The sequence below is a fragment of the Pogoniulus pusillus genome, chromosome 9 (assembly GCF_015220805.1).
Source record: "Pogoniulus pusillus isolate bPogPus1 chromosome 9, bPogPus1.pri, whole genome shotgun sequence".
Classification (NCBI taxonomy): domain Eukaryota; kingdom Metazoa; phylum Chordata; class Aves; order Piciformes; family Lybiidae; genus Pogoniulus; species Pogoniulus pusillus.
In genome coordinates, this window is record NC_087272.1 from 6,869,574 (window position 1) to 6,896,733 (window position 27,160).

The window sequence follows — 27,160 nt, forward strand, 5'->3', positions numbered from 1 at the left end:
TTAATACAGTAAGTGCTAATTAATCATCTTTTAATAACCTTTGACAGCCTTGTTTTCATTTAGATACATTTATAGGGACCTTACCTAAAATCCATTCCAACCTGAGGATTTAACTTTACCTTTGTTTTAGGAGCCCAGAAGTCCATGACTTGCACAAGTGTTTTGTTATCTTTCTTTAACTCTTCTTCCAGTTTCTCTGCACTGCACTCTGTTCTTGAAAAACCTTCCCAGAACTGTAGCGTTTCCTTCCTAGAACTTTCTTGCTGACAGAGCTGTGCCTCTATGCTACGAAGTTCACTTTCCATTTCTGATAGGTCTTTGAGAATGCTCTTCAAAAGAGAGGAAATTCAAGTTTAAAGATTGCTTTGTAAGCTATATTTCTAAATATATTTCCAGGGGAAGTGTTGGGTGGATGTTAGGAGGAAGTTGTTGCCAGAGAGGGTGATTGGCATTGGAATGGGCTGCCCAGAGAGATGGTGGAATCACTGCCCCTGGAGGTGTTCAAGAAAAGCCTGGCTGAGGCACTTAGTGCCATGGTCTAGTTGACTGGATAGGGCTGGGTGCTAAGTTGGACTGGATGATCTTGGAGTTCTCTTCCAACCTGTTTGATTCTATGATTATTTCTAGGAAGTCCATTTTCACATCTGCTTACAGTATAAAAGGACTTCTACTCTACTGGGAAATGAGAAGGCAATCTACATTCTTGGGGCAGGTGAGAAGCAGGGAGAAAATGACACACATGAAATGTCTTTCATTGTTTTAAGAGACATCTTGATATCAGGCAGTATACATTTGTGCTAGTTTGAAGCTAGCTAGAATGTTTTGGTGAGAAGGACTAGATCACAGGCTACAGAAGAGAAACAGTGCTGATGTCTAATTCACTCATAGGCTTGCTGAGAGGTATAAGAACAAGAATCCAAATATAGATAAGGGAGTTGCTTCTGCTTCTTCTGGGGGAACTGGCTGAGCTGCACTTCAGTCTAGCCTCTCTGCTGTTTCTCTGATTAATCCACTTTGCTTCCTAACCCCCTGGCTGAACCTCCTGTCTTCCTTTGGACTGGGGTAAGGTTAAGGGGCAGGGGGAAGGTGAAAGGGCAGTTGGGAGCCCCTCCTGGGGACTGGGAGGGCTGTTATGTGTCTATATTACCTTTTCCCTTGTCTATTTCTGTCTATAACTGTATATACTGTAAATATCTACTTGTATATTGAGCTAAGCTATAAATAATAAGCTTCATTCAATTCCCAGAGCCATCTGAGTCTAGCCTGGGTGGTTTCCAAAGTGTGTGTGGGGCGGGTAACAGGCAAACCATCACAACATTTTACAGGTCAAACGAGTAAAAACATTGCAACTATTTATAACCTTGTAATTTCACTTTGAACCACTTGGGTTCCCAGCATAGAATTAGAAGCATTAAAAACACAACTCACACATTCTATGCCCCCTCTTCAGTGAAGTCTTAAAAGGTAAAAGCAATGCCACCATCACTTTTAGCACCACACCAAGTCCGAAAACTGTCTCAAAACCTACCTCTGCATCCAAGTGCCAACTCTGCAGCACTTCACTGCTGTTTAACTCTTGAGAGGATATTTCAGCCTGCTTCATCCCAGTCTTCCTGAGATACTGAATCTGAGCTCGTAGCTTATCTTGTTTTCTCTTCTCCTCAAGCAACTCCATTTCATGTTTGTTAACAGTAGTGTAATAGTCTTTTTTCTTTGAGCAAGCACGACTGAACATATACTGTTGTAGAGGCACAAGACTGATCAGTGAGCATGCTTCAAAATGGCACATCACAAAAAGCCACAAGGTCTCTTTGGTGCCTTCTGCTCTCCAGGCTGTAAGCCCCCAGCTTCTTCAGGCTGTCCTCATAGGAGAGGAGTATTTTTCTACAAGTGAACTTACATCTCACCCTCTCCCTGCACATGCCACCATCTACTCCTGCCCAACCAAAACCCCTTAAAAACTCAATGTAAACAAATATACATCCCCCCCCCCAAGTTTGTTTACTGTCCTTCTGCATATCGGAACAGGAATTTTCCTAATTGCTTTCCCAAATTGTCCTTCACTTCCCCTTGATAACCATAATTAGTTTCTCCACTGAACTTTAGACTGGATAAGGTCTGCAAGGCCATGGAATTTAGCAAGCCGCTTGAGTAGTCTTGCGGATTAAACATGCACCTTCAAGACATCTCCCATATCTTTCACCCTCAGTGAAACACATACTTAAGGGTCCATAATTTGATTTATGGAATAACAGAAATAGAATTCCCTAATTAGGTTGGATTCATGGTAATGAAGCCACACTACAACCCATCTACAGCCAAAACCCAAGGTGACTGAACTGAATGGTTCAGATTCTCCCAGAAGCGGAACACATTTACTGTCAATTTACTTCCCACGAGATGTGGATTCACAAAAAATCAAAAGCTAGAGTAAATAGGAACCCTAGCAGTTAACACCAAGATCAGCTCAAAACTAAGCTGAAGCAATATGAAGTGGTTTAAGTCAGTACCTTCAGTTTGTGCAATAAACTTTGGAGGCAACTGCTTATTTCCTCATTTATCACTTGAAGTCTCTGGATTCGGTTACTCTCTTCTGATGAAAGCTGAGGCAGTACCACAGCTATCAGTTCTTTCTGATGCTGCAGTTCACTCTCCAGTTTAAGAGATACTGTAGAGAGACATTCGTACCTTTTCCCCATGTCCAAGAATTTGTCAAGAAGCTCCTAAATGCAGATGAAAAATGCAGTCACAATAAGGAAGGTCCTGCCTAGAATCCCTGGACATATATACAGGGATTATCCAGAATAAGCCAAGAGAACCAGGTCACAGATTGTCTGTGTCCTTTCCCCAGAAGCTGGGAAGATGTAAGTCTCCATGTCCAAGAAGACAGAGTCCCCTGAAAGCATTTGGGCACTGTCTGGACCGTGGCTAATCATAATCTGTGAGTAAATGCTTAAATGCCACTTTGTGACTCTCTACTGCCTTCTGCCATAGAGCAGAAAGAGCCTGGGCCCAGCTACTGGGCAAGCAGCATATTGACTGCAAGTGGCGTTTGACAGTGGGAACCTTCTCTTCCAGTTCAGTTAACATGTATATATTTTGCTGGTTATGTTAGATGTAGATATTATCCATAGATTGTTTCCATGACAGTGCAAGAACCCAAACATTATTAAAATGAGTGGTCAGGGGTGGTGAGAGTTCTGAATAGCAACAATATTAATTTTGGAAAATATCACCTCTCAATTAATTTCCCCTCTGCAACACTCAGTAACTGAAGAGTTCAGTTTAACACTCCCATAGCAAGCTAAACAATCACTTAGCAAATCAACTGATCCTGTGCTTTGCAGTCCTAGCACGATACTTGGTTTTACAGATCATAGAGAAAGCAAGTTTATCCTCCACAAAACAGTATTAAGGCTTTACATGCATCCTTAAAGCAAGCAGAGAAATAAGTTTACCTGAATCTTCAAGGCTTTTTCAAGGCTGTCAGTCACCTGCTCTGTCTTATCCAGCAAGTTCACCTGCACAGACACATCATTCAGGTTTCTCTGCTTCTGCTGGTCAAGAGTGCCTTCCAGTTTTGGATTTGCTTCAACACACTGAAATAAAAACATGTGGATTTCAACAGCCTTCTAGAAGAGAAACTGCCAATGTCTTGGGAATGCAGCTTGCAATACCAACCATCTCAGGTCTTTTTTGCAACTCCATCTTGAGCTGGTCCCGCTCAGAGCTTACGTCCTGGAGAAGTTTTTGTAGCTCATTTTTTTCTTGATTAACTGATGAGATTTGTGCTTCAAGTTGGAAGGACTGTCGAGTTCTTTCAGCCAACAACTGGTCTTTTTCACATGAGCTACTTAACTGAGATGATAACTGTTGAATCTGTAATAAATAGTGGAGTGAAAACCCAAGAATTACGATTTTGTTTTGGTTTGAATACTATGAAGTATTACAATCAGTTGCATGAAATACAAAGAACAATTTCCAGTAATTAAAATTCACACTAATGGAAGAACCTTAAAAACAATTTTGGTGCTCTAATAACTTCTAAAAAAAGTCCAAATAAAAGAGAGAATGGCATGAATCATAGAATCAACAAGGTTGGAAGAGACCTCCAAGATCATCCAGTCCAGTCTAGCACCCAGCCCTATCCAATCAACTAGACCATGGCACTAAGTGCCTCAGCCAGGCTTTTCTTGAACATCTCCAGGGATGGTGACTCCACCACCTCCTGGGCAGCCCATTCCAATGCCAATCACTCTCTCTGGCAACAACTTCCTCCTAACATCCAGCCTATACCTCCCCTGGCACAGCTTGAGACTGTGTCCCCTTGTCAGCTTTGGTCTCCAGGAAACAACCAAAATAGTCAACATGCGCCCCTGTCGCAGGAGAAACAAAGATAAACAGAAGTCTAGCATAAGAGAGAGGCAGTGAAATAGTCTTTATATCTGCTCTAGTTAACAGAGCAGTAACAAATTTGGTGATTTAAACCAATCCTTAATTATAATCTCTGATTAACAGACAAGTGAAAAGTGCCAAAAGACCGAATTAGCAAAAGCTAAGGGCCAAGATGGAAGCATGCAAAGCCCCAGAGATTACAAAGCCTCTGAGATTCTGTACCAGTGTCTCACAATGCTTTTTAAAAGCCTGAACAAATACATGTACAATTAGTGACTATTACAGTGATTGGATAAATCTGTGTCCATCTTCATGGAGTGATCAACCCAAACAGAGGATGCCATTTCTAAACACCACTGATACAAATCTCTTTGTCCATGTTTATGCTTGTTTAGCACACAAAATGTGCTGAGAATTAAAAAGTAGGATTTGTATCCAGTGAGAAGTTTAGTACAGCAGTACCAGATCAGAAGACTGAATAGTACTAAAACTACAACTCTACCTTGTTCATTAGGCCATCCTCCAAAATATCGAATCGCCTCTGAACCCTTGACCAATGTTCTTCCCTTTGCTCAGCTTTGATCTTCTCCTCACTGAGGAGTTGTTGGTGCTGCTTCAATTCTTTCTCAGTTTCAAGAACCTGGAGTCAAAATAGAGCAATACATATAAAATGAAGTATGTGAGGTATGTGAATCTACCTATCAGACTAAACCATCCAGGATGTCATTGGAGTGAAAATATTTGGCACAAAGAAGTGCAGCTGTAGTCTGCATACAGGAAGTTTTGAGTTGTGCACCTTTGAATGTTTCCCATTTCCCTAAGCCAAGCCTGTCAACCTGCACACCCAAAAAACCCTTGGAGAATTAGACAAAGTGTACTGCAAATATGGTTGGATGTACTTTCTGTAATCCCTGTTTACAGATGACTGATACAAAGCCAAAATCTTATTTGGGTAGGGCTCAATCAAGACCTAGGAATTATTACTTAACACAGGTTTACAAGTTACTCTTGTCAGTGCTGCTAAATAATTTGGTAAGTTCTAGAACTAATATTCCTTTCCCTTAAGCCTCTGAATTCCCTGGGAAGTTGAGTTTTAGCAGCAAGACAATCCATACTTAGAGGATACAGGTAAACAGAGCGAGCAGACTCTCTCCCCACCATAGACTTCAATGACATATTTGAAGAGATTACTCAGTATCTGAGCAAGAACTGCTGCTCAGTGGGTACCATCCAACCTGCTTGTCTTCACTCTTGGCCTAATCCAGAAGAGACAGAAGCTTGTGAGAATTTGTCACCTTGTGTTTCAAAAGTTTGGAGCTCAACTGTGAAACACATAATTTCCAATTCATTAGAAACTAGGTGTTAAGGGTTTAGGTATGATGAAGGCTGTGTTTTCTGGTTCCTCATCTACTCCCACATAAAGTGACCTCAAGTAACTTTAAAGAGTTTACATACATCTTCAGATACCATTCCATGAGACAAAACTTAAAGCATACCAATATTGTTCAGTCTGGGTAAATAACATGAATATTTGCAAGCTGTTTTTAAACACAGCTCCAAGAATTGACCATGTTCCTTTACCAAGTATGTATCTTTCAGCAAAGATTAAGCACCTTATCAACACTCTCGTGTAGTTTTATCTCCAGTTTGTTCTTCTCTGCCTGAATGCCTTCCAGTATTTCCTGGAGCTTCTCTTTCTCCTGTGCTAGTAAGTCACACTGTTTCTCCAGCTGTGCAAGTTGACTGCTTTCACTCCCAGTCTTTTCTTGCAGTTCTTCCAGCAGCTGGTGCTTTTCTTCTTTTACCAAGTGCAAGTCCTCATTCAGCTTGACTACCTATTAGAAAATGAAGTAGTACAAAATCACCAACTACTAGCCAAAACTCTTGTTGCAAAACTGTACTGCCATGACACCACCTATTGGATCAATAAGCCAGCATAAATGAGTGTCTGTTGTTCTAGTAACAACTTGAGAACATGCCTGCAGTTATTTCTAGGAGTTTATTACTATGCTCACCTTTTCTTTCAGTTGGTTTATTTCTTGATTTAGTTCATCTTCAATGCTCTGCAAACTCTCTTCTCTACTTGCTAGCATATTCTTCAGGGTATCAGCTTGCTCTCTCTGATGAGTTAGTTCTCTCTGTAGATCTTCCATTTCTGTCAGCATTTTTAAGGACTGCAGAACAAGATATTATATCCATGTTCACTCAGTATTACCAAGTTATGCTTATTAGGAGTGAAGAATAAATGTTTGAATTTCTAGAAGAGTACTGAGTCTTACTTAAAAAAGCCCCTCACTTGTCACTGGCCCATGCCAGTGTTCTTGCTGAAGAACTCTGAAGGAAGAGGGTCTTTAGAAACAGCCTTTATCAGTTCTGTTTCTTTTCAACAGGCAGCAGTAGAGAGCAAGGAAAAAAGTGTTGGGAGGGAAATTACTCAGACTACTTAAATCCAAAACTCAAGACATCCCTCACGAAACACCTCACCATGAAAAATACAGTCATTCCTACAGCAGCTGCCACCAGTTCCAATCGTAATTTGTCTAATTTAGGAGCAAGATATACAATCTACAACTGAAGATTGGGTAGTCCTACTTAATTTTAGCATTTTAATTTGATGGTCTATATATTAAGGCATCAGTGGTTCTACTTCATGGTTAGTCATTTCCATTTCTTAAAAGCATTTGCAGAGCTTCTGGTGGGGAAGAAAATTTTGCCAGGCTTGAGATTTGCCAACTTGATTTTTTTTGGGTCAATTAGGTAACAGAACAAACTTGTCTAAAATAGTGTGTCTGCATAAGAACACTCACTGAAGTCACCAATCTGCCAGGAACTAAGACATCAGGAAGGAGAAACAGAATGGCTAATCATTCTATTTTCTGCCTTCAGCTTCCTCTGTCAATTCAGAGCGATTTGAAAGTGATAGGAGAATTAAGCCTTTGAATACCTGTAAACCTGGATGACCTATCCTGGTTAGTGCTGAATATAAAAAGGCACTGTACAGGAGAAATACATCAGGAACTTGGTAAGTGTTTGTCCAGCAGGTGGCAGACAACTGCCTAAACCCAGAGCAGCAGCGACCAAGCACAGCAACCAAGGAGCAGGGAAGAAAAGCGAAACCAATCCCTACGACCAGACTGCATTAGTTTACTAAGCTTTTAGTTTCCTATTGCAATGAACAGGCAGAGGAAAATATATTGAACAGCAGAAGGCTTCATAACCAATATAATGAAGTCATACAAGCTGCTTTTAAAACAATAAAGAGATTTTCTTACATATTGTCTCCTAACAGTCAGCCTCCAAATGATCTCTTACTGCTTTACAAGCCTCTACACTTGCTGTAGCTCACATTTCTCACGGTTAAGTTTCTCAAGCTGCTTAGAGATATTTTCATTTTAGTTTGTTCTTTTCCTGCCAGCAGCTTGCCATATTTTGGTATTTCAAACATAACCTATACATACAGGTTGTTATTATTGGATTATTTTGTAGAAGATACTTCCATCAGCTTCCTTGTTGGAGATGGAACAGTTCTGATAGTCAAATTTCAGTGCTTCCATCTCACTGGCAGACAAGTGATTATGTAAAGGTCTACAAACCATTATAATTCCAGAAAAATGACTCTGTTGCTGTACACAGAAGCAGGTAGTCTTGATGCTAACAAGCATTAATGTCTTCTAAAAGCTACAATGGTTTCAGATATGCAAGTCAGTAGATAAGAAATCTAACAGGGTAGCAAGCTAAAGCATGAGCTGACCTGCCTTTCAGCTGCTCAAGCAGCTGCAGAGTGCCATAGCTAAGAGACATTAGAACACAAAATGTTTTAAGACTTGGGAAAAGTATTGAGGTCAAAAAGCAGCACTGATTCCACATAATACTCTATCATTCAACTCTAAGGCACGTTTAGTTGTATGTAAGGCTTGTAGCTTGCATCTGATCATCTTTTCCCTGCCTCCACCTATGGATTTTGGCTTTGAGAAACAGTACAAAGAAGGGAAAGGTAACCAAAACTTGAACACTGTTACTACCTTTACTGAAACCTTACAAATGGAAGTTAGCAGAGGAAATGAGCTGCCAACCCTGACAGCATTTCTAGTTTATGTGACAAAAGTGTGCCTGACCTTCTCCTGCAGTTCTCCAGTTCTTTCCTTCAACGACTCTGCTTCCAGGAGTTGATTTTCTTTCTCTGCAATACTTCCTTTCAGCTCCACAACAGTCTCCTGATGTTGTCTGAGAGAGTTACGAGCACATCTCAACTCTTCCTGCATCTCTGAATTCTTCGCACACAACACAGTTTAAGTGTATTAAAATCAAAGATACTTCCACAATTTAAGGCAGAGGTTTACTAAAGGTATTATCCTACAGGAATAAGATAGTTTTTTCTTACCATGCTAATTGTCTCCTCTATAGTTTGTCTTAGTTGGTCTCTCTCCTTTTGGAGACTGTCCAGCTTATCCTGCAATGATCTATTCTCTTGTGTTAGGAGAAGGATCTGTTCCTTTTGTACCTGAAGCTCACTGTCTTCTCCACAGCTCTCTGATTTTTCCTCAGCAAGCTGGTCTCTCTCTGACAGGATCTTTTTTATTTCTTCCTTCTTCTGTGACAGCTATTGAGAAGTGGAAAGGCAGAACTTCTATCAGTTTAACAATCAAAATTAAATGGCAGTCTTGCATCATACTGCTGCAGTAATTATCAGTAATCTGCTAACCAAGGTAGTACAACTCCAGAACTGAATCTGTGGCCTCTGTTTTGTTTTAAATGCTAACCTTTTGGCAGTCTACCCTGCAACACTAGCCAGATCATACAGAAAGTTTGAGGAGCCAAACAAGGCACACCTTTTATCACAGTATCATCAGGGTTGGAAGAGACCTCATAGATCATCAAGTCCAACCCTTTACCACAGAGCTCAAGGCCAGACCATGGCACCAAGTGCCACATCCAACCTTGCCTTGAACAGCCCCAGGGACAGCGACTCCACCACCTCCCCGGGCAGCCCATTCCAGTGTCCAATGACTCTCAGGGAAGAATTTTCTCCTCACCTCCAGCCTAAATTTCCCCTGGCGCAGCCTGAGGCTGTGTCCTCTTGTTCTGGTGCTGGCCACCTGAGAGAAGAGAGCAACCTCCTCCTGGACACAACCACCCTTCAGGTAGTTGTAGACAGCAATAAGGTCACCCCTGAGCCTCCTCTTCTCCAGGCTAACCAATCCCAGCTCCCTCAGCCTCTCCTCGTAGGGCTGTGCTCAAGGCCTCTCACCAGCCTCGTCGCCCTTCTCTGGACACGCTCAAGCATCTCAATGTCCCTCCTAAACTGGGGGGCCCAGAACTGAACACAGTACTCAAGGTGTGGTCTAAGCAGTGCAGAGTACAGGGGCAGAATGACCTCCCTGCTCCTGCTGACCACACCATTCCTGATGCAGGCCAGGATGCCACTGGCTCTCTTGGCCACCTGGGCACACTGCTGGCTCATGTTCAGGTGGGTATCAATCAGCACCCCCAGATCCCTCTCTGTCTGGCTGCTCTTTATACATCTGCTCCAAGACATGCAAACACTTGATTGATAACCACTGGAGTATATCAGTTCTCCCTCCAGAGAAACTGTGCTACTGAAGCACTGTAACACAATATTCTCAGCATTTTTTGGTCAGGAATTGAACAGTAAGGCTGAAAAAAAACAGTGGGTCAGCTTCCAAACTGTATACTGGGAACCAAACTGCCATTTACCACCAACCATGATGCTTTTCATTGGGACTGTTACCAAACATTAGCTTCATTCCTACCCCTAAGTAACCCTAACCTCTTCCTTCCTCTGTCAGCTAATGCGACAGTTGTTACCAGCTAGCGCACATTATAGCCTGTAGCTCTACAACAATGTGTTAGAAGCTTGTGGAAATCAGGATTAGGAGCAGGCACTACAACTTTGCTGCTTATTTTCTACCAGAAGCCATCTACTAGATGTCCAAGGATAAGTAGAAAACACTATAAGCAACTATTTAAGGTTTTTTTCAGTGTTTGGAAACACATTAAAAGCATTTCTGGTTTCAGTTATTACATGACATTGTACCTGTATTTCTAGATCTTTAATGGTTTTCCCAAGGGTCTCTTCAACACTCACAACCTGAGATTCTTTTTCAGCAATAATTTTTTCCAGCTTTTTGACTTGGTCCTGAGCTTGCTTGAGAGAACTCTGTGCATCTCTCAGTTCTTCATGTGCCGAAATGTTCTTTAGAACAAAAGAAAACCAAGAGAAAACGGGCAAGTGTTTTGCGGTGTCAGTAAACAGTCACAGCAGCCCAACATGCCACAAACCAAACCCACACAGATCCCCAGTCCCCTGTACAGTTCAATAGTGTAAGTGGTGTTACTTTCTTCCCTTTGACGTGTATGCTTCACTTACTATAAAGGCTGAATTCCTACCATTGAAACAGTGTCCTTTATATCCTCTTTGAGTTGGTCTGCCTCAGCTTGGAGGGATTCCTCTTTTTGCTTCAGGTCATCTCTTTCCTGGGTTAGAGTTTTCATTTTTTCCTGGCACTCAGTAAGCTGCTGAAGAACTCCCTGGATCTCCGAATCCTTGGCCTCTAATCTCCTCTTCATAGCATCTTCTTGTTCTTTTAATGGCTCCAATTCCTTTAACTTCTCCTGAGCCTGAATATAGTCTTCTCTTATCTCAAGAAGTTGGTTGTACTCCTCTGTTTTTCTTTCCAGTTCTTTCATTTTGCTAGAGAGCTTTAATTGGAAAAGGAAAAAGGTCAGACACTAATGCAAAACTCCATGGTGTGTGCACAATGTCACAGAATATTGTTTTACCTTAGAAAGGCTGAGATTTTACTTTTCAATGGAAGAATGGGAAGTTAATAACTTCACTTTCAAGACACTGCTTATATATTCCTGACCACTTTAAATAAACATTTGGTTATGGAACCTTCCTGTGGTGTGATGGTTTGGGTGTTACCTGGCCCCCCACAGTTTGGAAATGATCCAGACTATACTCAGCTGGCTCTGGAAAATGAATGAAGCTTATATTTACAGCTTAGCACAATATATAAGCAGATACTTACAGTACATACAGAAATATACAAGGTAATACAGAAACACAACAGCCCTCCCAGAAACCTGAGTGCCCAGGAGGGACTCCCAACCACCCCTTGACCTTCCTCCTACTCCGCTCAATCTTACCCCAGTCCCAAGGAAGAATGGAGGTTCAGCCAGGGGGGTTAGGAAGCAAAGTGGATTAGTCAGAGAAACAGAGGGTGAGGTTAGAGAGATGCAGCTCAGAGCTGTCCAGCAGGAGTAGTGCCTTATCTATGTTTTGATTCTTGTTCTTATACCTCTCAGCAAGCCTATGAGTGAAGTAGACATCACCCTTGTTTTCCTTTCACAGCCTGTAATCTAGTTCTTCTCACCAAAACATTCTAGCTAGCTTCAAACTAGCACATGCGGTTTCTCCTTAGCAGAAAGAAACCTTGCTAAAACATAACACCACTCAAGAAAAACTGCAGCCTATCTTAGGAATCAAGTCAGGAGTTATCAGATAGCTGATACAGCTATCTGATAGCTATAGCAGCCATAGCTGGAATACAACAGCCACACCAGTGCCAAAAAGCTGTATGTAAATATGCATCATCAGCTCTTAATTTTTTTCCCCTCCTTCTAAATTGGAGAGGTGATTCTCTTGGGTTTGAATAATCTGTTCCAGACAGATTTCAGTTCCCAAGGAGGAAAACTGTTTCTATGACTGAGTAGGTCAAAGCAGCATATTTTAAAATCAAAACTGTATAATAAAGATAGAATTCAGGGATGGAAAAATAATTAAAAGGTCAAGCACAGAACAATATGTACCCTGGAGCAACACACACGATTCTTTGCTTATGAAGAAAAAATCCAATAAGCTTCATAATCCTGCAGTCTTATACTCAGCACAGAACAACATCCACTCAAGCAAGAGGAACTTCAATGACAGCATTATTTATACCTTTCAGACTACTCCAAAAAAGTGTGTTTTTTCCATTATGTGTTCTATGTTAGAACTATGTTAGAAGTAATCAGTTGTTTTATCTGTAAATAAAAGAAGCTGACACTAACCTCTAATTCCACTTCATCCAAAGCTGTTTTAGACGTCTGTGCTTCTTTAGCTAGAACATCTATTTGGAGCTTCATTTGTTCATTGTTTTCTGACAGAGATACATATTTTTGCTCTAGCTCTTCATGGAGCTGCTTAAGTGCTACATACTCCTGATCACACTTTACATACTTAAGTTGTGCATCTGTTATATCATCTTTTGATTTTCCAATTTCTTCACTCATCTGTTGAAGCCTAATTTCATTATCAGCTACTTCAGAAAGCAGCTTTTCTCTCTCCAGCTTTACTAAGCGTAGCTCCTCACATTTTTCAACAATCTGCCAACAGAAAAGCAATATTAATAACATAAGTCAGTATTTTTCCTAGCTGCATAATATGAAGAGGTTCCTACACAACCATAGGAAATGAGGTACAGGCAAGAACACATCACAGTGTATCTGGTTTTGCTTTTAGGCAGGAGCTGTTAAGAACAATCTTTCCAAGACAATGAAGACTGGCAAGCCCTTTAGAGAAGTTTTGAAGTGTTTTATAAGGAGAGGCTGAGGGAGCTGGGGTTCTTCAGCCTGGATAAGAGGGGGGACCTCATAGCTGCCTACAACTACCTGAAGGGAGGTTGTAGCCAGGTGGGGATTGGTCTCTTCTCCCAGGCAACCAGCAACAGAACAAGGGGACACAGTCTCAAGTTGTGCTGGGGGAAGTCTAGGCTGGATGTTAGGAGGAAGTTGTTGCCAGAGAGAGTGATTGGCATTGGAATGGTCTGCTCAGGGTGGTGGTGGAGTCACCATCCCTGGAAGTGTTGAAGAAAAGCCTGGCTGAGGCACTCGGTGCCATGGTCTGGTTGATTGGACAGGTCTGGGTGCTAGGTTGGGCTGGCTGATCTTGGAGGTCTCTTCCAACCTGGTTGATTCTGTGATTCTCTAACTCTTTAGATGTTCTTTAAACATTTCCTTTTCCCTATCTTTGAGAGAGGACTGGACCGATGCTCCTAAACAGAATGTTTAGATGCAGTGATACTTTTTTTCATGATAGAGTGTATATCAAATTGTTAATAACTTAATAAAATCCAGGAGATGCAGGCACAGGTGTGAACATCTAGAGCCAACAGGAACAATATTTTAATGAACTCAACTGTAAAAGCTTGATTCAATTCAATTTTGGTTTTACAACTTAAGATCCTGTGGGCCTCCATTAATGTGTTACCAGTCAAGCAAGAAATACAATGAAGGCAAACATTATTTACCTCTTTCTGCTGTATCTCAACAGTATTTGGAAGAGACTGGAATTGTGATAGCTCATCTACTTTGTTTTGTAGAAACGCATTCTCTTTCAGTGCTTTTTCTAGTTCTCCTTTTAAGTCAGCTTCCTTCTTCTCCAGCTCGACAACAGAGAGCAGATCTAGAGATTTAAGTCAAAGTGTGAGAGAAAAGAGTTTGTTCTAAGTTAAGCACAAGATTTGCAACATTTTTCTGGATACCCTATCAGTGTAATTCTAGGAAACTGTATTTCACAGTGGTCAGCAACTAAAAAAAGATTAAATATTGGTCTGAGCTCTGTCATGACATCTTGGGGAAGCTTCTGAACTGAACTGGATGTCAACCTATTAGACTTCCTTAACTTCACTGTCTTGGTGTGAAATGCAAGAGTCTACAGTCTGCAGGTCTCCAAATAGCAGCTGCTTTAGATTTTCTTGATGTATGGGGTTAACATTCCAGGGGGAGTAACCCTGAACCTGACACCCTAGGTGGTCTTCACCACTCCCCAGGGGTGGGTCTGAACACCACCAGGTGATGGTTAGCCCATTCACCCTTCCTGTCCCATAAAAGCAGGGGGACTTCTGTTCCTCTCTCTCTTCATCTCTCTGTGTACCACCATTACCATCTGCTCCTGGTTTCTCTTTGTTCTACCATGTGGCCATCACCCACGAGGGGGACAAAGCCATCACCACGGGGTTGTATTTATACATTTTGTATTTGCTATTTTCCCTTCCCTATCCTTTGTAACTTCCCTACCTCAGATACCTCTTCTAAGTTATTGTTAAACTTTTCTTTTTAACTTCCAAATCGAGTGAGATGGATTTATTTGGGTGTGCTTACTTCTTTCTCTCTCTCCATCTAATCCCTTTCTTTTGGGAAAGAAGGGGAAGAAGGAAGGGCACTTTATAAAATTGCTATTGGTTCTATCAAATTTATCTGAGTTTCTGGAAGTTCAAGTGTCTTGGTTCTAATTTAAACTATGTGCCAGCAGCACACAAAACTCCATTATTTTTCATGCTGGCAGAAGCTCCAAGCAGTAGTGAAAACAAGAACTGAAGTATTCCATCTCCCAGCCATTATGATAGCAAAGAGAAATAAAAAGCACCACCTGAAACAGTACCTTTTGGAACTTTGCCCTCCATCAGCGAAGTTAGTTTTGTGTTTTCTTGAAGTATAGCCTGCAACTCTTTCTGCAAGTCAGACTGCATTTTTCTGTAACTGGCTTTTCCTGCTTCTATTTGGGTTTGATAGGTTTGAACATCCTTTTGCATTTGACTGTAGGTACTGGAGAGATCATTCTTCAGGGAAAGAAAATGTGAAATTAACACACAAAATAAAAACCAAAACCCCCTAAATATTGCATCTGCTACCTTTAGTGTTGTTACTCTGAACAACTTTGGCCTTGATCTTATTACTGTCTACAACTACCTGAAGGGGCATTGTAGCCAGGTGGGGGGTGGCCTCTTCTCCCAGGTAACCAGCAATAGAACAAGGGGACACAGTCTCAAGTTGTGCCAGGGTAGGTCTAGGCTGGATGTTAGGAAGAAGTTCTTCACAGAGAGAGTGATTTCCCATTGGAATGGGCTGCCCAGGGAGGTGGTGGAGGCACCGTCCCTGGGGGTCTTCAAGAAAAGCCTGGCTGAGGCACTTAGTGCCATGGTCTAGTTGATTGGATAGGGCTGGGTGCTAGGTTGGACTGGATGATCTTGGAGGTCTCTTCCAACCTGGTTGATTCTATGATATATGTGGCAGAATAAGCCACAGCTAGACAACTGCATTCCTGTCAGAGTCCTGGAACAAAATACACCTTCTAGGTGAGGGCTAAAACTATAACTGCTCTGTTTAAAAGCTCAGGAGTAAGCTCCATCTCATCTCCAAGTTCACAACTCATTCTCTTTTTCTCTGCTTAATTAGGTTTGGAGCCTTCTGTTCTAATAACTCCCTAAAGGCTGTTCATGCACACTCTCTGCACTGGTAAACATAAAACTAACCACCCTCTCATGTGGAAGAAGTCTCTATTTCCTTTTTCCCTTTCCCCTGAAGACTTTTTCCTTTCAATAAATTCTGCAATAGAAGTGTTACTTTGAGCATGAATCACTGGCATCCTCCAGATCCTCTACCACACCTTGCCTTTATGAATTGCCTTCTTCACTACTCTGCCCCTGAACAGCATTTTGTATGGCTAGACAGGTACTTCAACAAGTACTTACCATTTTCTCCTTCAGCTCCAGATTTTCACTTCTGAGAAAAGCAGCTTCTTTTTTGGCATCCAAGGCTACAGTTTCGCTGTCTAAGAGAGATTTATTCAGATGCTGAATTTCCTCAAGTAGCTTATCAGAATCTCCCTGAGAAAGGAAGGAACATTCCAAGGAACATGTCAAAAAAAAAGCCATGATCAAGCAGATGTGTTTATCACAGTATCACCAAGGTTGGAAGAGACCTCACAGATCATCAAGTCCAACCCTTTAGCACAGAGCTCAAGGCTAGACCATGGCACCAAGTGCCACCTCCAATCCTGCCTTGAACAGCCCCAGGGACGGCGACTCCACCACCTCCCCGGGCAGCCCATTCCAGTGTCCAATGACTCTCTCAGGGAAGAACTTTCTCCTTACCTCCAGCCTAAATTTTCCCTGGCATAGCTTGAGGCTGTGTCCTCTCGTTCTGGTGCTGGCCACCTGAGAGAAGAGAGCAACCTCCTCCTGGCCACAACCACCCCTCAGGTAGTTGTAGACAGCAATAAGGTCACCCCTGAGCCTCCTCTTCTCCAGGCTAACCAATCCCAACTCCCTCAGCCTCTCCTCGTAGGGCTGTGCTCAAGGCCTCTCCCCAGCCTCGTTGCCCTTCTCTGGACACGCTCAAGCATCTCAGTGTCCCTCCTAAACTGGTTAAAAATGTAAATAGAGGCTCAAGCTTGGGAAATTTGCTCTAGAAAGCACACTAGCAGGCTTGTGTCAGACACAGGATAAAAAGCAGCATTTCCCATGGCTTTGCTTCACTAGAGAAGTGCTGTGTGATCATAGACTAGTCATCATTTTAGGCATTGGAATAGTCTTCCTAAAACCTGCAGGGCAAGATTTCAGCTGCACCAAGCTTAGACCCAAATTAAACCTACCTTCAAAGAAACTAAAACCATCTCTCAACCCAGCAGAACACTCAAAAATTTACCAGTGAAAAACAGGTGTCATTTTTTTCTGCTTCTGCTTTCTTCAGTTCTTCTACATGATTCTGCAGTGCCTTTATTTTGTTTTCTTTCTCTTTCAGTTGTTCTGATTTAGAGTTTAGTTCTGCCTAAAAGTTAGAAAAGAAACAGAAAAGGAAGATTTGAGGGCCCCATTCCATGTTTCAGGTAGGAATTTAACTAGAACCTGCTTTCTACATAGTAAGCATTTATGAATTTGAGACATCATCTTTCATCCTAACAGCTGTAACAGAGCCAAATAATATCTAGCTTATCCTGAGCAGATGCAGTGTTTCAAGATAAACAGCCCAAGCATGTCTCATACAAGCCACGTTGCATGTAAAGTCACTGCCAGGCTTACCTCGAGTTCTTCATTGTACACTTCAGCACTAGAAACAAGATTCTTTAACTTGGAAATTTCGTGCATTAGTTGTACCTGTGGAGCACATTGAAGGAAAATTGCAGAGGGTGTTAGAAAGCACCCACACCAGTAGTTTTAGTTGCCAATACCATGAAAACAAACAGGTCTTGTTCTCTGTTAATGTGCAAACCATATACACACACCCACATCTATCTCAACAACCATAAAGCAACTTGACACATGCTTTTGAGCACATAGATGAGATGCAAAGTGCTAGTTTAGCTTCCCAGCAATCACAAAGGATTTATACATAGCTTAGTGTTATTGTTGCTGCTTGAGCTGTTGCAGATTATCAATACAGTTAATGCAGAAATTGTACAGATAGAACACTTCAGATTGTGGTCTTGTTAACTAGATTTTTATGACAGTGCAGATGTGATTTGCTTTTTTCCACCAAGAGTGAGAAGATGCCAAAAATAAAAGCTACAACAAGTAAGTAATAAGTTCAGTGGTTCCCTCCAAAAGGAACAGGTAAAAAATTAGACAGAAAAGCACCTCCAGAACTGAAGGACTCTCTTCCTCCTCTTTGTTAGAAAAGCTTTTCAATAAGCACTCATCTGTGAGTACCTCTGTATAGTCATAAGCACAGGTAAGGAGTAAACCCAATCTTAAGATCCATGAAAAGGTTTAAAGCCAGCACTTTTCTGAGTACTTCTGTCTACTGAGGAGTACAGAGAAGAAAACCCAACCTGGAGTCTTAAAACCATAGGATGGTTATATCTATGCTGTACTAATACTGCCACATCTCATTTAAAGTTATAATATGGGATTTAGCCAGGCCAAGTGCAGGGTTCTGTACTTTGGTCACAACAACCCCAAGCAGCACTACAGGCTGGGGACAGAGTGGCTGGAGAGCAGGCAGGAAGAAAGGGACCTGCGGGTACTGGTGGATAGTAGCTGAAGATGAGCCAGCAGTGTGCCCAGGTGGCCAAGAGAGCCAATGGCATCCTGGCCTGTATCAGGAACAGTGTGGCCAGTAGGACAAGGGAGGTTATTCTTCCACTGTACTCAACACTGGTCAGGCCACACCTTGAGTGCTGTGTCCAGTTCTGGGCTCCTCAATTCAAGAGAGATATTGAGGTGCTGGAGCGTGTCCAGAGAAGGGCAACAAAGCTGGTGAGGGGCCTGGAGCACAAACCCTCTGAGGAGAGGCTGAGGGAGCTGGGAGTGTTTAGCCTGGAGAAGAGGAGGCTCAGGGGAGACCTCATTGCTGTCTACAACTACCTGAAGGGAGGCTGTAGCCAGGTGGGGGTTGGCCTCTTCTCCCAGGCAACCAGCAATAGAACAAGGGGACAGAGTCTCAAATGGTGCCAGGGAAGGCCTCGGCTGGATGTTAGGAGGAAGTTGTTGCCAGAGAGAGTGATTGGCATTGGAATGGGCTGCCCAGGGAGGTGGTGGAGGCACCGTCCCTGGGGGTGTTCAAGAAAAAGCTGCATGAGGCACTTAGTGCCATGGTCTGGTTGACTGGCTAGGGCTGGGTGCTAGGTTGTACTGGATGATCTTGGAGGTCTCTTCCAGCCTGGTTGATTCTATGATTCTATAATATATCTGTGGTGATTGAAGCTGACTTATGTGTTTAGTGAACTATGCAACCTTTCTGTATTGCTGTAATTAATCTGCTACCCGAGTATCAAATGCTTCTATTTTATGGATTTTATGGATTGTCTTCAGATACTGGAGAACAGAATTCTTGTTGTAACAGAAACTACTTCAGAGCACTGAACCTATTGTCTGGTAATCTTTGCAAAAGAGGCTGCAACTGAGGCTGTGTTGCATGCTGGCTGATAAGGCAGGTGGCAACTCCAGCCTAGCATACAAAAGGTCTTCTGAAAATAATCTTACACAAGCTAAGTCACACAAGCAACTACGAATCCATTTTGAAGATCCATGAATCCTTGTAGGAAACAATGGAGACAAGAAGAGATCTTCTAAAATTGTAAGAACTCAAAAGGATGTAACTTCAGCCTCTACCTTAAATTCATGGTCAGAGAATATGAAACAAGCTAGCATATAGAAGTCATCAGCAGATAAGGTATCAGAACAGGAATGCAATGATATATCCAAGTCTCATTATGTCAACTTTGGGTTTTCCTTTGGGTTTTGTGGTTTCAGAGGTTTGGGTTTTTTTTGTTTGGCTGTTTAAACTTTGGGTTTTTATTAGCTTGTTCACAGGATTTTTTTGCTGCAACTTAGTTCACAGTCTTGCCTTTCAGCAGCTAGAACTTAATGCAAGTAATACATATTTCAGGTCACAGAATGGTGACATAAAGCATTTGGATGAACAAACTACTTCATGAGGATATGAATCATAGAATCAACCAGGTTGGAAGAGACCTCCAAGATCAGCCAGGCCAACCTAGCACCCAGCCCTAGCCGCTCAACTAGACCATGGCACTAAGTGCCTCATCCAGGCTTTTCTTCAACACCTCCAGGGACGGCGACTCCACCACCTCCCTGGGCAGCCCATTCCAATGCCAATCACTCTCTCTGTGAAGAACTTCCTCCTAACATCCAGCTTAGACTTCCCCCAGCACAACTCGAGACTGTGTCCCCTTGTTCTGTTGCTGGTTGTCTGGGAGAAGAGACCAACCCCCACCTGGCTACAATGTCCCTTCAGGTAGTTGTAGACAGCAATGAGGTCCCCCCTGAGCCTCCTCTTCTCCAGGCTAAACACCCCCAGCTCCCTCAGCCTCTCCTCACAGGGTTTGTGTTCCACCCAAACAAACAGCATTTCCTATGTCATAATTTATCCAGCATGTACATTTACCCTTTCTGACATCTTACCATAAAAATTCATGTTTTCCACAGACATTACTACTCACATCATTTAAAAAACTCATTTACTTACTAAGATTGCATCTTAAGTCAGCATCCACATAGTTCAAAGGATTAACAAAAGCCTGAGCTATGCTGGACTGTGAACTAAGATATTTTTGCCCAAGTATGTGAAGTACAATTTAGCAAACATCTTTTATCTTGAAAACAGCTCAAACCTATTACTTATGCAGCCAGGCAGCTGTCTCTTGCAGAAATCTGAAGTGAAATCCAGATCACATATATATGAAAAGTCAGACACATACACACAAATGTGTCTTTAAAACAGAGTTTGGTATGTGACTCTCCAGAGCCCAAATTTTACACTGAGTAAATTCAGTTTACACCCTAGGTTTGTTTGTTCATTGTTCCTGAACACAGCTGGGAACACCATCTCTGTGAATGAGCTAGAAAATTAGAGCCTAAACACTTCTTATCTCTGTATATATTACCATGCTCCTTACCTCATGATCTTTTCGTGTTTGGTTTTCCAGTGCTTCAAATTCATCAATTTCTACTTTTTCCTTCAGTTTCGCCTTCATTTCATCTATCTCTAATTTCAGCTGCTGATTTTCCAATACTAGGTTATTCAAGTCTGCTTGCAGGACACTGATCTGATTTACAGCAATATCCTGCAGAGGCACAAGAAACTTTAGAAGTTGTTGTTGGAACACAAGTGTTATTTCTGGAAGGCATACACACAACACTCACCTTTTCTAGTGCTAACACTTCGCAGAGTTGCACAGACTCCTCAAAGTCTTTTTGAGACTAGAGCAAAAAGAAAATAGTTCCAAATTCATGGATTGCAGTGGGTTGGGTGTTACTTGCCCCCTCCCATGCTCTGGAAATCACCCAGACTAGACTCAGCCAGCTCTGGAAAACTGAATGAAGCTTATATTTACAGCTTAGCAGGATATACAAGCAGATAGTTACAGTATATACAGAAATATACAAAGTAAAAGGTAATACAGAATCACAACAGCCCTCCCAGAAACCTGAGTCCCCAGGAGGGGCTCCCAACTGCCCTTCCACCTTCTCCCTACCTCTCTCAACCTCACCCCAGTCCCAGGGAAGAATGGAGGTTTGGCCAGGGAGTTAGGTAGCAAAGTGGATTAATCAGAGAGATGGCAGAGAGGCTAGAGAGAAGTGCAGCTCAGGCAATGCCCCAAGAAATGCCTCATCTATGTTTGGATTCTTGTTCTTATACCTCTCAGCAAGCCTACAAGTGAAGTAGACATCACCCTTGTTTTCTCTTTCACAGCCTGTAATCTAGTTCTTCTCACCAAAACATTCTAGCTAGCTTCAAACTAGCACAGGATCCACAAGATCAACTAAGTCCAGGATTCTATTCCTTGCTACTTACCTTCTCATGGCTAGTTCTTTTTAAATATCAAAGCTTGCTGGATCTTTTGCCACAAACCCACTTGTTTTCCATTCTCTTTTATTAATTCTTCAGACATTGAACACTACTGACATTCTGTAGAAGAGTCAGAGTGATCATACCAAGAAGCATGTAATGTATATGCACTATAGGTCAAAACCTTACCCAGTTCATGGTAGGACCAGCAGTCCATTCTTCTTCTGAAGTTTGATCAGGCATCACTGCAGACTGGTTGTCATACTCAGACTTTTCAAAAGCAGCTGAAAAAAGATATGTACTAGAAATGGAATACTAGTAGATTTTCAACTGGGCACCAAGAATTTTCTTCAGGACAATATTGTACTGGAAATGATCATTCAGTACAAGTAGAACACACAGTACAGCTTCTGAACCCTGTGATTTTCTCTTGTGAAAGCAGACAACACTGAAGTTAAGTCCCTACACTTACGCTGGCTGCTAATACAAGCTAAGAGATACTAAACTGAAGCTAGAATATACATTTGACTACAGACTAGCAAGTGTCAGGGAAAGAACTACCCATCAGCACCCCACAAGATATAAAGGAAAAAGCACACCCACCATTCCTCTCTCAAAGCTTGAAGCCTGAGGAAGACACAGTTCAGCAACAATACTACCCAACTGTTATGCCTACAGGTCAGCTTTTCTCTCTGGTCATCCTAGAGTTTCTATACCCCTAATTGATCCTGGAGTAATGACTTATCGGTTGTCATTGAGCCTTTTAATTTCACATCCCCTCCTTTTCATCCCTCTTTAGATTGAGGACATAGTTTGAATGTTAGCCTGAGTTAAAGTGTAGCTTTAGCTACTTTTACATGGGGAAAAAAGGAGGTCTGGGTAGGCTGCATGGCAGAAGTATTTATGAAGCTTTTATGCCTTACAGCTCTAACCTTTGGTTTTAGATATTAAGGTTTTAATTTGTTAAGTGAGATGGGGGCTTACAGGGTGCCTTTTTTGTTTCAAGTTTCCTTGTCAATTCAGGCTATTAGAGTCAACTTAATTCCTTTGGGAAACTAATACTTGCAGACTTACCCAACTAATTCACTACATGTTACTTCACCTGTGCCATGACTCTTGAAAAGAAATTAGCCTAATAGCATTGAGGGCTCTACCAGCATTGTGCTAAACCCACTTCCCTTCCAGGCTGCATGCTTTAACTTCCTCAGGGGTTACAAGTAACTTTCAAAAGTTGGGTTCATAGAATCAACCAGGTTAGAAGAGACCTCCAAGATCATCCTGTCCAACCTATCCCCCAGCCCTATCTAATCAACTAGACCATGGCACTAAGTGCCTCATCCAGTCTTTTCTTGAACACCTCCAGGGATGGTGACTCTGCTCATGAAACACTGAGTAGTATAGTGTCAACCAAATGCTTTCATAATGCTAGTAGGTTTGCTTTCTAACCTCAATTTATTAATAAGGAATTATTTATCATTTAAAAATCTGCTCTGCAGAATTTTCATGGTTTTTTTCCCTGAAGATACTTACAATCCTCCATGTCTGGTAGTGCTGACAGCCACATTTTCATTTTCTTGGTTTCAGGCTGCCTTGACTTTTCGTTTTCTTCAAAGTAGCTCACACTTGCCTGGTTTATTTTACCAGGAGCCCAAGTAACTCTTCTTCTTCTTTTCTTGGCCTTTAAAAAAAGTGTTTACAGAAGCAGTTACACAACCAAAACAGAGAGTAGATGTTCCATTAGGCTAGTTCTGTAATAATACCAGCAGCTTACTAAATAGTGGTTTGCAGGTTGCAACTACATCATAACAGTTTGAAAGCAAAAGTCTCTGCAGCCTGTTCAACAGAGTACTGAATTAATACTCAGAAGATTGTTGGGAATGGTAGGACTTTTAGTGCTGTACAGTTGCTTGATCTTGACACACTGGAACATAAGCCATGGATTCAGAATGTATAAAGGGGAAAAGTACTGAATTATGTAAAATAGAGGGTTGAGATGACCTTAGAGAATGATTGCAGCAGGTGAAACAATGTGGCCAAGAGAGACAGTGGCATCAGGAATGGTATGGTCAGCAGGAGCAGGGAGATCATTCTGCCCCTGTATTCTGCACTGGTTAGACCACACCTTGAGTCCTGTGTTCAGTTCTGGGCCCCCCAGTTTAGGAAGGACATTGAGATGCTTGAGTGTGTCCAGAGAAGGGTGACGAGGCTGGTGAGAGGCCTTGAGCACAGCCCTACGAGGAGAGGCTGAGGGAGCTGGGATTGGTTAGCCTGGAGAAGAGGAGGCTCAGGGGAGACCTTATTGCTGTCTACAACTACCTGAAGGGTGGTTGTGGCCAGGAGGAGGTTGCTCTCTTCTCTCAGGTGGCCAGCACCAGAACGAGAGGACACAGCCTCAGGCTGCACCAGGGGAGATTTAGGCTGGAGGTGAGGAGAAAGTTCTTCACTGAGAGAGTCATTGGACACTGGAATGGGCTGCCCGGGGAGGTGGTGGAGTCGCCATCCCTGGAGCTGTTCAAGGCAGGATTGGACGTGGCACTTGGTGCCATGGTCTAGCCTTGAGCTCTGTGGTAAAGGGGTGGACTTGATGATCTGTGAGGTCTCTTCTAACCTTGATGATACTGTGATACTGTAAAGCATGAACTTGTGGTTTTGTTAACCTTTGCTTATCTGGTTGCTAACATACAAGGTCTGTCTGGATGAGGTATGTACTGAGGTCTGTCTCAATGACCAATTAGGATTTGGCATGATCTTTTAGCTTGTATGTTAAGGGATATAACCAAGTGCTGAAAGTCCAATAAATGGAACTCAGCCTGCATCAAGCTGCTTCCCCATCTCTCATCACAGCAGATGTTCTAAGCTGCCCCTTGGAAGTATGTGAAAAATGCCCAAGTCATTTTTAATTGTCAGTACACCCTTATGTATTTAATATGGCCTTTCACAAAGCATTTCAGAGTTAACAAATAAGATCTAGAACAGGTACTTACTTGAGCATTTGCTTTGGAGGAAAAGGAGGCAGAAGTCACCAGCATCTGCGTTAAATTTCTTATCCTGTCTTCTTGTACTTTCTGGAGAGCATTTTTTTCTTCCAATAGCTGGGCCAGTTGGTCTTTTTCTGTTGCATGAATCTGAGTCTTTGAAGATACCTTCCATAAAAACAGTATTTAGTCAAGCTGATATTTTAAGAGGAAAAATTACTTCTGAGAATACACAACAGGTAATTTTAAGACTATTATATACATATTCTACCTCTGGAAGAGCTGTATTTAACCTTTACCAATGAAACTGACAGTTTAGTCAATTGACTTATGGATTTAGTATGGCAAAGAATCATAGAATCAACCAGGTTGGAAGAGACCTCCAAGATCAGCCAGGCCAACCTAGCACCCAGCCCTAGCCAGTCAACCAGACCATGGCACTAAGTGCCTCATCCAGGCTTTTCCTGAACACCTCCAGGGATGGTGACTCCACCACCTCCCTGGGCAGCCCATTCCAATGGCAAATCGCTCTCTCTGTGAAGAGAGCTGAAAACAATACAGCCTCAGAGTTTTCTAACTTTAAAGTGCAACAGAACTCCAGATGACTCTCCCATTAGTGCCAGGAGCCCAAAGCTCTTTGAAAGGTACGAGTCAACTGCCAAATAACAGCAAGCTCCTTCAATACATGTGGGCTAGTAAGAGCTAAGGTACTGAAGATGTATCCTGTTGTAAAGCACTTGCCTCACAGTAGTTGCACACCTTTATCATAAGCTTGCAATACCTCAGACTAATTCAAAGCTCACATGGGATTTTTCAACAAATCTTTCTGTACTTTAAGTACTTTACTCACTCCCTACTAACTCAGAAGGTACCAAACGCTTCCAGGTGGCAATTTGTACTGCAGATTATTTCTCTTTAAAAGGTGTCAAATTTTTATTTTCCTATGACTGCTTTAATTTGAAAAACAATTAAAATTGCATATTTTGATTGATTCAGCTGAAGAGTATGCTCAGAATTGTGAGTTTCCTGAGGTTTTCTATGCTTTGACAAGACTTGCCAGACTGCTCCTCAGCTCAGCATATAAGGAGGAGACTACAGCCTGGTGGCAAGTCATCATTGCTCCTCATTTTCCAAATCTATCTTCTGCCCATACATAGGTTTTGTCAGTCTTGTGCAGTTGCAACTTCTTGCAACTCAAACTGAAGTTTAGACATCAGCAAGGGGGAAAAAAACACAAAGCTAGAGTCTTTAACTGGCATTCAATGGCTTCTTGTATTGCAATTATTTTCTTTTGATCTGTGGCAATAAAGTGTACTCCAAGTCACAAGTTTCTACCCTGAATATATTCACCTACAGAAAGCAAGCAACTCAGCTGAGTTCATCCTATGTTAGCTTTCACGATACAGGGACTACGATCAGCTGTTCTAGATTTCACACCACCTTTTCAACATCTCTCAATAGAGGTGACAGATATGACTTCAGACAGTTGACCTGCTCCTTCAAGCTTAACAGGTTGGTTTAAAACAAAAGATTTCCAAATAGCTATCAATCTTAAGGATAGATTAATTTTAGTAAGTGTATTACATACTTCCTCCAGCTGCTTTTTCAAATCCATGATTTCTTTACGATATCTCTTCAGGAGAGCATCATCATTAAGTACTTCATTGACTTTTGGAGTGTTCTTCATTCTTTTGGCTGTACTGGCAAACTGAAAGAATATTCTTTCATGGGTAACAGTGTAGAGCAAATACACCAAAAAAAATTACTCTGATACTGTGTCTTCAATGCCATTAGGAAATGAGATATAAAAATCAGCATATAGTTAGGACAAATATTTACATTTGCTTATTTCTTACATATTCTAAGCTTTGATTTCTGTGATTTACATTACCAAGCTGAGGATTACACTTACAAGACTTTAATGAAAAGATCCAAGGACCAAAGAGTAAGACCTACCTAAATGCAGTTCACTTACCCTCCTTTCCTGCAGCACTTATATAATCAGTCAGGGTTGGAAGAGACCACAAGGATTGTTTACTTCCAAACCCCCTACCATGGGCAGGAACACCCTACCCTAGATCAGGCTGGCCAGAGCCTCATCCAGCCTGAGGCAAACGAGAAAAGAGATCTTATCTCCTGCCTTCCAAGGTGAGGGAAGGAGCTCTGCTCCAGCTGCCAGGAAGCTTTACTTAGACAACCTAGTACAAGACAACCGAGACAAGATGCTGTGTACAAAATTAATATTTCAAAGGTCCATACTTAAATAACTGTAGATCCAGAAGATGACATTTTCCACTACTCCAACCCAACTGCAATAAAGCCTTGAGTCTGAAAAATGCTTGAAAAGAGGGGAGATGTTTTACCTGAAGAGTGCTGAGCGTTTCATCAAAAGAAACTGGGGTAATGGTACAAATAATAACTGTCTTAGCATTTCCTCCAAGGGAGTTCTGCAGAATTCGAGTCAGCTTGCTGTCTCTGTAGTTTATGAAGCTGATGAAAAAAGAGGGAGTAAAAACAAAGTCATATCCTATATAGAAAAAGGTCAATTTTTCTGAGAGGCAGTAGGATACTTGAAACAGTTACCTACAGAAAAGAGAGTTATGCATAAGGGAGTTGGATGCCACCTCTTTGGGTTCCTTCCAACCCCTAACATCCTGTGATCCTCATTTAAAACAAGACACTAAAAGTAATAA

The 27,160-nt window shown here is 41.9% G+C and overlaps 1 protein-coding gene across 1 annotated transcript in view; it reads right to left on the reverse strand.

Moving 5' to 3' along the window:
- Positions 1-27,160, reverse strand: part of CENPE (centromere protein E) — a 43,121-nt gene that overhangs the window by 6,393 nt on the left and 9,568 nt on the right. The window contains 28 exon segments of the mRNA XM_064148423.1: positions 120-329; positions 1,529-1,738; positions 2,511-2,723; positions 3,459-3,599; positions 3,682-3,879; positions 4,898-5,035; positions 6,009-6,230; positions 6,411-6,569; positions 7,633-7,727; positions 7,730-7,789; positions 7,792-7,843; positions 8,469-8,666; positions 8,777-8,995; positions 10,451-10,609; positions 10,804-11,115; positions 12,472-12,786; positions 13,710-13,864; positions 14,843-15,020; positions 15,933-16,067; positions 16,888-17,010; positions 17,262-17,336; positions 20,600-20,767; positions 20,847-20,903; positions 21,682-21,776; positions 23,023-23,170; positions 24,477-24,635; positions 26,056-26,175; positions 26,831-26,957. Coding sequence (XP_064004493.1) covers positions 120-329; positions 1,529-1,738; positions 2,511-2,723; positions 3,459-3,599; positions 3,682-3,879; positions 4,898-5,035; positions 6,009-6,230; positions 6,411-6,569; positions 7,633-7,727; positions 7,730-7,789; positions 7,792-7,843; positions 8,469-8,666; positions 8,777-8,995; positions 10,451-10,609; positions 10,804-11,115; positions 12,472-12,786; positions 13,710-13,864; positions 14,843-15,020; positions 15,933-16,067; positions 16,888-17,010; positions 17,262-17,336; positions 20,600-20,767; positions 20,847-20,903; positions 21,682-21,776; positions 23,023-23,170; positions 24,477-24,635; positions 26,056-26,175; positions 26,831-26,957 — 4,441 coding nt within the window.